Source organism: Chelon labrosus (genome assembly GCF_963514085.1).
Source record: "Chelon labrosus genome assembly, chromosome: 4".
In the NCBI taxonomy this organism is placed as follows: Eukaryota; Metazoa; Chordata; class Actinopteri; order Mugiliformes; family Mugilidae; genus Chelon; species Chelon labrosus.
Genome location: NC_140340.1, coordinates 24,739,337 through 24,751,811, shown reverse-complemented (window position 1 = coordinate 24,751,811; position 12,475 = coordinate 24,739,337). Strand labels below are relative to the sequence as shown.

Here is a 12,475-nt window from a genome sequence, read left to right as displayed (position 1 = left end):
GGTCCTTTTAATTAGGCCACATGCTTTTTCAATAAATGGCTGTCGTCTTCAGAAAAAAAACTCTTGATGGGCTACTATGAATATTAATCGTTGTGGGACTTGTCATTTAAAGCTCAGGCCTATTAGCCTACCGGCTTAAAATAGACATTTACGCACACACATAACAGTTGGAGAGCAATTTACGTAGATGCACATCCACTGTAGCCTAGTTGTTCATGTCCGTTTTAAGGCTCAAAGACAAGAACGCATTTTACTTGAATGAAAAGTAGCTATCAGTGCAAGTTGTGCGTCGTCGTGTACAAAGGGATTTGTGAGGCGTGAACCACTGACCTTGTTGGCCTTGTGTGCGTAAAATCGCATACTGGGAAGCGCACTGGCCTCAAGAAAACTCAAAGTATAAAATAAAGGTCTAATATAAACAAGTGAAGGAATACATAAATATACTGGATATTACAAAATATATCATGGATTCACATCAACATGGATAGTCGTATATATTCACAGTACTAAAATAGCATGATAGAAGTATGATAAGGTCACTCTAAAGCCACTGAGTACTAGAGGCACATTATGCCTAGTTAAAAATATCACAGCAACATTAGGGATTTCGACATGATTCATTACGTGTATATGTACGTGTAACAGGTGGAGGGGGGCGGTGTATAGCCCGAAGTTCACAGTACATGCAGCATATGTAGCGCCAGTGTCTGCTTTAATGGTATAAAACCACAAACTGTGAAATCGTTCGATGCATGCATCCAGTATTTACAGAGCATGGATTCTCTTGTCCTGACAGGGTTCAAACGTTGACTGTTGCTGTGTGTACAGTCAGGAAATAACCAGATCGTCTATTGACAAGATGAATCACCCAGTGATAAAACAAAAACCCAAGCGATGGTTCCAGGCTGCAGGAACGAGACGCGTAGCTGTGCATGGTCTAAGATGAATAGGCATGTCCTGATCTGCAGTTATTCAGTGCAGCATTAGTATGTATAGCTGTAGGCTAAATTATTTTCAGACATGCGCGGTGGTGGTGAAGTGGTGGGGAACTGAGGCACTGCTCTTCTGGACCTTTTCGGCCTTGTGGCAAAGTAAATTAGTTTAATGTGAATCGAACCTTATGACTAAACCAAACATGTCTTCTGACTTTTATTTTGTTGTTAAAAACAGAACACTTCTATAAATAACGACACAACTTTTATTGTTCCTGCCCACTGCTCCAAGTCTGCTCACTATACTCTGTGTGTTCGGGATAAATGCAGGGAGCAAATTCCCTTATGTGTGTGTGCATTTATACATGGTCAATGAAGCTGTTTTACATTGTTATTTTGGAACATTTAAACAGCGAATTACAGTGTGCTTACTGAGTAAAGCGTTTTAGAAAAAAGGCGAATTATACAACATTGCTTTTTGGAAGAAAAAAAAAGACCCAGGTCAAACAAACAAGCTGCGTGACAGACGATTGCTAAAAGTGAGGAAAATCTCTTGACAGAAGCATCAGTTCTTAAAACAAAGGGGGAGTTTGTTTCTAGTACGAGGTGGGGTTGTCGAGGAATCCTGACGTCTGTGGTTTCGTGAAAATCCGTCAGAGTGAGAGCTCTCTGCTCCTCGCTGTTCTCTGCTCTGCCGTGTAACCGGATCGGGGCAGGGCGGAGGGAAGTACCGTGGGATGTACAGGAGGCTTGTTTTCCTCCAAACGAGCCAATGGGACCGGGTTTACATTAGACTGACAGCCTGGTTCGACGAGCCCGGAGACGCCGCTCTAGCTGTAGAGCCAATACGGAGCCACGACGGACAGGAACGGAGGGAAACAACAAAATACAAAATCTTCCTCCTGTAGGTCGAAACGTTACCTGCCCGCTGCGACGCCTAGTCTGATTGAAGGGAAGTGGGGAACCGCAGCAATGGCCCTGTCGCAGTGCCTGGAGGACTCACCTCTGAGGATGGCTCCAAAACACGCCGGGGCCGATCAGCCTAACGTTCAGGAGGTGTACAACGAGAGGCACCGGTTGGCTCTGGAGGAGCTGCTGTCTGGGGGGCCCGACGACTTTCTGGACTTCCTCAGGAAAGAGAGGATCCCCAACTTCCTGTCCGACGATGAGATCCAGCGGATCCGGACCGCCGCCGTGGCCCCGAGGTGCCTGTCTCTCCACGGGGAGGATCAGACGCTGGAGCAGTCGCTCGGCAGCTCCCTGGACTGCTCCTCCGTCACGTATTTCCCCGAAGTGTCAGACGTGGAGCCACCGCTGCTGGAGATCGGATGGCCCGCCTTCACCGCGGGGTCCTACCGGGGGGTCACACGGGCCGTGGCGCACTTCCAGCCCAGCTACGGCGAATGCATTTACAGCTGCAAGGAGGCTGCGAGGCGCATGATCAAAAGTGCCAGAGAGGTATACACAAAGAAAACAAGAACTTGACTATAAGTTACTGACTGATTACCTTTAAAGTCACTCTCCTACAAACAGCTGCTTCCATAGTATGTCAGTATTTCACACATTGTAGTCTATCATCTATTCCACCTTTCTAAACATTGTGTTATTCATATGTAACACTGTATTTTATTCCCTTTCTAAATACTACAGTGATAAAATCAGAGTAGCTTTTTGTAATAGTTCCCTAACAGGACTTTTATTTGGGTTGTCTGTTATATTTCACATCAACTAGGCCTTATCCCCCACCAAGGAATAATAGTGTACATGTTGTTCCGCATTAAAATTATTTTGGAGGGAAAACACACTCTCTCTAAAACCGCTAAAAAACTTAAAATATCTGTCATATTGTCCCTGTGGAATTTCCTTGATCAGTCAAAATTTTAGAAGTTTAGGTTTTTGAAATCATAATCAGCAGAAATCACTGACCAAAAGCATAAAAAAGAAAGAATAGAAAAGCAAACGGAAACAGAGCGTGAATGTTCATTGTGATGAGCTCTCAGTCCAGCCTCTAGTTTTGAAAAAAAAAAAAAAAAGAAAAGAAAGATGTTCCAGGATGAAGAGCACGAAGGCAGTCTGCGGCTGCAAACAGCACCTCAGGCCTGTGAGGAACCTGCGTACCAGATGTGCCTCAACTTGCTTTGCTCCGCTCTATGAGAGCTGCATTCCCTCTTTCATTAGATTTTTTTTTTAAAAACACTGCATTTCTTCTCTGGATTACGGCTAAAATGATGCGAGGTATACCTAGTGTTGCCTGCGAGCTGTTGAGACGTAATCCAAGTCTAACTGTAAGGCCTTTTGTTCTTTTGTAATGTTAAACCAGTCACTGCACACAGTCTTTATTGTACAAAGAAGCCAGTCACTGTAACAACACACTGTGTTCATATGCTGCTGCTGCAGCTCAAAGCAACAGCCCGCTCACGTATTTCTGTGAATTTTTAACTCAGTTTTACTCGTCCTCTTCAAAACAATCATCTACACGCCATCATCCAAATAAGGCGTGGTACTCTTCAGAAAGCTGCATGTGGATAACGGCAGTTTGAAACAATAAATCTAAGCTATGTAAACATCCGTGTCTAATCCCTGACACGCAACCTTTACCACAGCATGTGAAATTCCATTCCTCCTCGCGAAAAAAGAGAATTCTCAGTGCAAAAACAAAGCTCAGGAAAATGGAGGCAAACCCTAGGGTGCACCTACTTGTCTCCTGTATAAAAGTCATTTGTTTGTTGACCAAGCGTTACCGCCGATTGCCATGGTAACAGACCACAGTCAATAGAAAGCTCATCAGCACACACATACAGAGAGTGAGTCTGACAGAAATTCGCAGCTCTGTTTGAATAAGGCCTTGTATTTGATAATAATGAAAACACAATCATGTGCTACATCTGGGGGAGCACGGCTGCAGCCCTAAAAGGAATTCTATTATATTACCTCTGCAATTTTCCACTGCAGGTGATTGCCATAGTTACGGACTCCCTGACAGACCTGGATATCTTTAAGGATCTTCAGGAGGCATGCTCCCATCGCAGAGTCCCTGTCTACATCCTGCTCGACCAATCATGTGCTCCCGCTTTCCTCAAGATGTGCAGAAATGTTGGCGTTCGCCTTGATGACCTTCAGGTATGTGGTTGGTTCAGTTAAGCTGGGTGTGGCTCTGTGTGCACAACATGCACATCTGATGGCACCATAGTAAAATATGTCCTTAATCCTTACAGCAAATGAGAGTGAGAACCATAACTGGTACGACATACTACATGAGGTCTGGAGCAAGGATTACTGGGAATGTTCATGAGAGCTTCATGCTGATTGATGGAAATAGGGTGGCTACAGGTTCCTACAGGTGAGAACCTTTTAAGCAAAGACAAATGCTTTATTTGCTTTACCAGCTGCCTTTGTGTAATAATAGGCTGCTTACTTTAAGTCATGCATGTTGTTTGGTCTCATTCCTGTTCAGGTTCAACTGGACTGATGGCAAACTGAACAGCAGCAACCTGATTGAGCTCTCTGGTCAGATTACAGAGAAATTTGATGAGGAGTTCAGAATCCTTTACGCCCAGTCTCTGCCCATTAACACCCGCGGACCTCCAAGTGTCCGTAACAGTGCCATCTATGAGCACCTCACTGTCAAACACTCAGATATCTCCTCCCCTCGCCTGGCTAGAGAGAAGCCTGTGGGGTCGGTGTGTTTGACCAGCACGCCCAGCCGTAAGCCCCAAACACTAACAGCACAGCCTCCTTGTGAACCCTCTTCTCCGATCCGTCACAAAGCAAACCCTGGGTCCGACTCCTCTACAATAAATGGGGACTGGGCGGAGCAGCAGCACCTGCAGGAGGAGATCCTAGCTGGTTGCACGACTCAGTGTCTCCCTGCAGAGCTTCAAGCAGAGAAAGAACCGGTCGCCCTCAGTACCATCTGCTGCCATGTCTCCACTCAGACCAGCTGGTCAGTGACGGACAGCGACACCCAGACTGACGTCCAGCTCAGCCAACTTGCCAGTCCTGCTACACCTACAAACAGTCCAAAGCAGGACATCTCTCCATCCTCGGTGCCTTCCAGGCAGAGTCTGCCCACACATGCAGCTCCAGACACCACTTTAAAGGACTGCTTCCACAAGCTGACCAAAGAGCGCCAGTACCACTACTCAACCATCCGCTCCAAACTGGAACACATGGTGACCGCCCTGTCCGAGAGGCGAAACCTGGCGGACGTCACCAACATGACTCAGGGGCTTGGCGGTCACAGCAGGCAGAGGATACACAATGACTCTACGCAGGAACCCAATCCCAGACTGCCTGTTGAAAGTGCGGGCGTGGGCACATGGCCAAGAGCCAGATGTGTACACTAGTTTGTCTTCAACGATTTTGGTGATGGGGTATTGTGCTTCAAAGTTTCTCTGTTCTGAATCAATGGTTTTGGCTTATGCAGTAGAATTTCAGATTTGTTTTTTTGTCAGATTTTCTGCAGTGCTCACTTTTGTCCTTTTCATCCCGTGTTCTGTAGAGGTAGGCAATTGGAATTGTCATTAACGTCTTCCAGAAACTTTAACCAGAGACACGGTGCAATAATGATCTTTTTGACCATTCCAGTGCAATGAATATCATCAGCTGAGGTGGTTAAGACTGGATAATATCTGCTGATTTGGCTGATGTTACTACATGGGAACATCATTCTTGAGAGCATCTGGCTCTCAGCTGTGCCTTGCAATTAAATAAAGTAGTATTTTGCTATATTACTGCCTTGTTTTCACATTTCGTGCTCACGCACCCTTTGTTTTTCCTGTTAATCTCATTGTAGTTTAAATTGCAGCTCATAAAATATTTGCTCAGAAGTTCCAGGATAAACAAGGAAGCAAACCACGCCAAAGTGACTTCACAAAGAGAATGAGCACCTGCGTCTTACGCACTGCAGTGCCTTCATGCAATTAGTGGAGAGGAGGCATCTGTGATACTGGCACCTTTGCTGATTACGCCGCCAATCACAGTTGCTGTCCAGGGTGAGTTTGGAGAAGGAGCTCTGTTACAGATTACAAACCTAGATTAGAATGAATCTTAAATACACACTGCTTTACTCACACAGGTGGGATTTCATAACTGTCCACTCCTTGCCGTGATATTAGATTTTAGATTCATTTTCCACAGACAGTCTTTTCATTTAACTGGAAAAAAAGGCTTTGTTATGCATTTGTTATCCAGTCAACCAACAGAGGACGGCAGTCTACACAGAGTTATCCTGAGTCGCTCTGTAAATTGAATTCTGACTGCACATGGAAGCAATGTGCTCCACAAACAACATTTCAGTATTCATATCTCACACTTCAACACAAAGGTCCTTCTGTAAACACATCTCAAAACACATCAGTGTCGTGTGAAGTGTGCTCAGAGTCCCTCAGTTGTAAATGTATTACTCACTCTGGGCGTTACGTGACTAATGTTTAACTACACTGAGGATATGGGGTGTAACTTCCATAACACGATGTACAGCTTTATTCCCACAGGACTGAGACCTGTTGGATGAGGTTTCAGCTCATGGTGGAGAGCAGGAGTTAGTAAATGATAAAAAGACTGTTTACAGCTCAAGACAAGTCCTTTTCGTTCTTGCAGGTTTAAATGTAGGAAACAGACTTTTCTGGCATCGTGTTTTAAAGCAAACACTGCAGTCACACACAGAGTTTTAGAGAGATACAGATAATCCGAACATAATAGGCTTGCTCTGGGGGTTCAGGCCGGGTTTCAGACCGGAAGTTGTAAAGCGTCTTGAGACAATTTGTATTGTTATTGACGCTATATAAATCAAATTGAATTGAATTAAATTGAATAATGGAGTATGATGTGACATAACATAATGTGCTTATTTTTTACCACCTATAAATTACTATATATATATATATATATATATATATATATATGTGTGTGTGTGTGTGTGTGTGTGTGTGTGTGTATATATATATATGGTATATATGGCATGGTATATATATAAAATAACTACCTTTTACTCAACTACTATAATACAATTTTAAGTATTTGAACATTACTTAAGTACTTTATTTTTTTCATTGTACAGTTGCATTTATTTTATAAATTATTATTTAACATGTAAATAATGTATTATATCATCATTTATTGAATCAATACAAATAACATCCAAAAATGAAAGCTGCTAAAGTGGATAGCTTGCCTGATAAATAGATGAAAGGGCAGTCATGCAATACACAAGAAAAAAGATTGAAGTCAACTGATGACATATGAAAAATACTACTGAAATGGAAATATAACGCTGTTAAATGAAACTCCATCTCAGTATTATATTAGATAGTATTATATACCAAGAAGATATTGATAGACGCCATTATGCACAATTAAGGATCTAGAGTCTAAACAGTGTTAACATTTTTTAAATGTAAAACCTCAAACATAAATCCTATCAGAACACAAGTACCTTTATTTTAAATTTATGACCTGTGCAATACCACTAAAAAAACCATAAAAAAAATACCATAAATAACTGCCTAAACTATACCGGGTGTACCCCCTGAATGGCTACTTAAGCACTACTTGATTTTATTTTTCATTGTAAGTGCTCATACTTCAAGAACACTTGGTTATGTCATTTTATCGAAGAGATGTATTGTAATCTTTTATCACAGATGAATGCATTTCCTGCTAGTGGCAAAGATGGCTCACCTAATATCCATTAATGATTTAATTGTATTATATTATATTATTGTTATTATCCCAACTTTACTAATGAATTTCACTGCAAATGTTAACCACCAACAGTATGCCACGTTATTACCATTCAGACTTAATACAGCCGGCACTTCAAACTATTACACGGCAATAAGGTAAGAACAGCAGACTTTCCAGCAGCTCCTCCTGTGGTGTGTGCATCTCCTACCAGGCGAACACATCAAAAGCCTTCGCATTCATTATGTAAAATGGCGCAGCTGAAGGGAATTGATCTACAAGTAAATACAATGGCGGTAATATGTGAGAGAATGGTATTTGATTTTAATTGGCTGCTGCAAAGCAACCACTGGCTGTAATCAAGGAAGCAGTGGGGGATCCACAACACAACAGTCTGCACCCTTGGCATTAGGCTCGGCTCACTGGTAAACAGAGAGGCTTGTGTATTGGGACAGGGGACAATTAAAAAACTATAGCTATGATTTAGGTTTTAACAGTTTTTCTTTTAATTGAAAGTGCCTATTTGAACACATTTCTACTTGTGATGAACATCAGCTGTAACACTAGCACTGCTCCGCCACCAGAGAGAGCCCTGCCCTTTGCTAAAACCTGCTGACTGCTTCATTGTCCTGCTCTGTTCCCCTTACACAGAATGCTGGCTCTTCAGAAAACACCAAAGGTTCATTTCTTACAATACAATGGAACATAGTCTCTCTTATCAAAAAGATAAATTGTCACGGTTAGATTCGAGATGTATTTGTCTGTCCTTCGCCATAATTCTGGTGGCTGCCTCATACTGTAATCAAATATGTTCAAATAAACGTGGACTTCGCATAAACAGACACAAAGCGGCACTGTCTGATGTCCTCTTCAGGTCACTTATGATCCCTGGAGGACTGTAGTGGCAGAACCTCTCCTGCTGCATGCTGGGTAAAATCCTTGTGGATGTCAGCATGTCTGACAGAAGGTGTAACATTATATCCTACTAAATATTGTGTTAAGCTCTAATCCAGTTAGTCAGCACGCTCAAGCTATTGTGCGCCATCAAAAAACAACTTTTAAACTAACACTTTTTTTTAGCGATTATTTTTTTTAGTGTACATGCTGAAAAACTAAAGGATGCAAAATGTGATTTTTTTTTTTTTGTGTATTAAAAAAATGCGGCTTTGAAGGCCAGAGTGTGTTGTAGTGTGCCAGCAGTTTTTTACATTAACAGCCCCCCCCCGTCCTCCTCACAGCCCCGCAGGGTCCCACAGGACAAAATAGATCAGGACGATGCAGGCAGACAGCACTCCTCACACTATTGATTATTGGATTTACTTTATATCCATCATCGTGTACATTCACGTAGGTTCCCTCAGTGCCTGACTGAGAACGCGTAGGCTGGACGTGTAACTGTAGCTCAGTGTATTTGTTGTTTGACATTTTATTATGATATAAACTAAATGAACAATTAGAACGGTGGTTTTTGTATCAAACATTTGGCTCTGGCACACATCAGATCTGGATTCTGACTGACGGAGTCAAACGGCTCTCCTGATGCTGAACATAAACCTTTTAATTACCGCAAACATGGTTGATGAGTTTGAAGCTTGATTACTTGGCCTTCATTAGTCAGATTGTGAGCTATAGTGACTCCCAGAGGCGCAATTTGGCATCTCTAAACACCACCAGCCTCGGCGTTAAGCAATTACACTGACCCTACAGTACACCCAAACAGGTGTGCACAGACACGCACACACACGCACAAACAATGTCATGTCCGTGCACTCCCACATTTTATCAGCATGAAATCCTGAATGTGTGAATTTCAGTCCGTTCTTTAATTTGGAGAACAAACCGGACTGTAAGAAAACACTGATAAAATGTGCTTAGTGCGCCTAGTCCTACTTTGTTGAACTCCGCCTGTCATAATGACTTGATGTTTGCTGTGCCATCTTGGCTTTGTTTTCCATCGGGGCGGCCGGTGGTTGTCACTACATCGAGGAGGGAGCGTTCTGCCTCAGGCCACGACACACTGATAATGAATGTTCAGCTCCCTGAAAAATAAAGAGTGTCTGAATTGTGTGGTCGGGATGCGACCGTTGTTTGGGTGTGTGAGTCAGACGCAGTGACATGAGTGGACGTTCAGTTTGCACAACACTCACTGGTTTCCTGTGTTGTAATTGCTGATGCTAGAGACCACACTGGAGATAACGCAGGTGGCAGGTATTGTTGACGGGCTCATAGTGCTAAACTGCATGTTGTGCTTTAACACACTGTCCGGCAGTGGCCTTGCTGCTATTTTTAGACGTACAGCTGCTCCTTAGCACCAACCCTTAAACCAGCCACTCACCAGAGATTTATGACACAAGCCCATGAGAAACAGCTGTAGTGTCTTACCAGCAGAAGAGCAGAAGCTGAGACCTATCAAGAATTCTATGTTTTTTGGTTTATTATTATCATGCATTTTGGCAACAGCTGACATCCGTGTTAAATGCACGTATCAGTTAAGTGGGATGCCTCACACTGTTGGACGTTTAAACCACAAGTCTAGAGCGTCCGGTGCTGCAGCGATGAGTCAGAGTCTTGTCACAGCGCCACCTGAGTCCAATGCAAGTTCAACACTTGTGACGAGCTGCTCCCCCACAGCACCATGTGTCCCGGCACGTTTGCTCAGCATACTGTTTTACATCTGAAACAAAAACTTCCTGTTTGTACCAAAAGTGGCCTGAGGTTCGCTTGTGTGTACTGTGTCGGAGCGGAGGATAAAAGATTCCTGAGACTTTGTGTTTTGTACAAAACGTTCACACTGTGTCACACATTTCATCATGTAAACTTATAGGAGTGTGTCTGCATGTGTCTGCATGTGTGTGTCGGGGGCTGGGCACTAAATACACAGCTCTGTTAGCCACAGCGTAGCGGCTAAGCTTAAGTTTAGCTTATCACTGTCAGTTTGTTGTCTGCATTATTCAAAAGGACACCTTATCAGCCGGGGGCGACTCATATTAGCCTTCTCCACTGTGTGCTCAACACAATAATGTCCTGCGCTGCTCTACATTGGCGGTGGTGTCTATTTCAGCAGCTCCCTATCCATTTATTGACGCATGTCCTCCATTGATTCCCGAATTGATTCACCATGCAATCCATTACCCATCTGTCTGTTTCAGCGGGCTTTTAAATGATCCATCAGGTTGAGCTATTAAGGGGAGTAGTGGTGAAGTCCAAAGGTTGGTGATACATTTAGGCAGAGAGGGGTGCTCTCTCTCTCTCTCTGTCTCTTGCTCCGAGTGTGTGCGTGTGTGTTTGGGGGTTGGGTTCAGGTGTTGTTAGACATTTGGACGTATGCTACACAGTGGTATGAAATTTAACAAAATACTGAGTGGAGACCTCATAACCAGTGTCGATCAAAAACATCAAAAACTATTAGAACCAGATTCCAAAGTGTCTACAGCTAGACTTCAATCCTTAGTACTATTAATAATTTTACAGATGAAATGTAGGGGTGTTTTCTGTTCCTGTGTTTTGTATGGTCACAACGAACGTCCACATAAATGTCCCCCTTGTTGTATTTATGACCTTGTAAGTGAAGATCTTCATTAAGGTCAGAGTTCACGAGCTGCTGAGACGTGTCCAGAAGTGGCGGAGGTGGGTGGGGAGTTAAGTTACTGTTATATAGTGGTATAACGTTTTCTTCATAATTTTATAATGTGTCTGAGGAAAATGATATTTACAATGACCTCGTCCTTTTGCTTGTCCCACATTAAACAATCTGGTTGTTTGCATGCTAAACTCAGTGGCTTCTAGGCGCCTGCAGTTGCTCTCAGCTAACGGCTGATGTTAGCACTTAAACCCCAAGCCTTTTTTTTAATACATCTCACTCCTTATCTAAAACCATTTAAAGGCAACACAAAATAACTGATATCTGCTCAGATTTGTCCCTGGTGGTCTGGTGGTAAGGATTCAGTGAACTCACAGCCATGGCCCCAGTTTGATTCCTGATCTGGGAATACAGATTTACACAGAAGCTGTGACTAGAGGTTGGAGTAGTGGACTTTAAGTCACTGGTTCAAATCCCCTCTACATCTATGGCTGAAGTGGCCCAGAGAAAGACACCTAATCCCTTATGGGTCCCTGCTGCTCCAAGTGTAGAAATGCAGAAAAATACAATCCCTGTGTATATATATATACATATCCATTTATACATTTTTTGTTATTTAGAAAATTAAAAACAAACATTTGAAGCATATGAAAAATGATTTCATGTCAAAGCATTTTAACATTTCTTTAAGTAAGATACTGAAAAAACTATAAGATATAATATTGTTATTGGTACTAAAAGGGGGAGTACCAGCACCACCATCAAGAATTCTCAAATGATATCTAGCTGGTGTCAAGTGTTATTCCCGTTTAACCAAATTTAAACAGAATAGTGTGAATATGTGAACATACTGAGGTTCGCGTTCAGGTTTATTTGTCATGTGCAGGTTGACACAGTGTTAACGGTGCAATGAAAGGTTCTGGATGAGAGAACTGGTCAGCTCAGCTGTGAGTAGAACAAAAAGTAAGAGCGCAACAGTATACAGGATTACTAAAATGTGCAGCATAAAAATTACAAAATGTAAAGCACATTAACAAAAAGTGACAAATGCAGTGCAGCACTGAAATCTGCCTGTTAGCCACCAAGCTTTAGATAGGAGGTATTTAGCTAACTTTCACATAAACCCAAGGAGTAACCTGGCAGCTAGCCTGGCTGAGCAATGCTCTGACACCTCTAGGTTGACTAATTTACATGTTATACATTATTTGTTTAACCTGTGTGCGATGGAATTCACAGATCTAGAAATCATTTAAAATGTTGAAACGTTATCACTCTATTG

At 42.7% G+C, this 12,475-nt stretch overlaps 1 protein-coding gene across 1 annotated transcript; it reads left to right on the top strand.

Annotated features, from left to right (window-relative positions):
- The first annotated feature begins 989 nt into the window (after positions 1-989).
- Positions 990-5,662, top strand: fam83d (family with sequence similarity 83 member D). Its single transcript, XM_084543033.1, has 4 exons — positions 990-2,390; positions 3,885-4,052; positions 4,148-4,272; positions 4,387-5,662. The coding sequence occupies exons 1-4, from the start codon at positions 1,905-1,907 to the stop codon at positions 5,276-5,278; spliced, it is 1,671 nt and encodes a 556-aa protein (XP_084399159.1). The 5' UTR covers positions 990-1,904; the 3' UTR covers positions 5,279-5,662.
- The last annotated feature ends 6,813 nt before the right edge of the window (positions 5,663-12,475 follow it).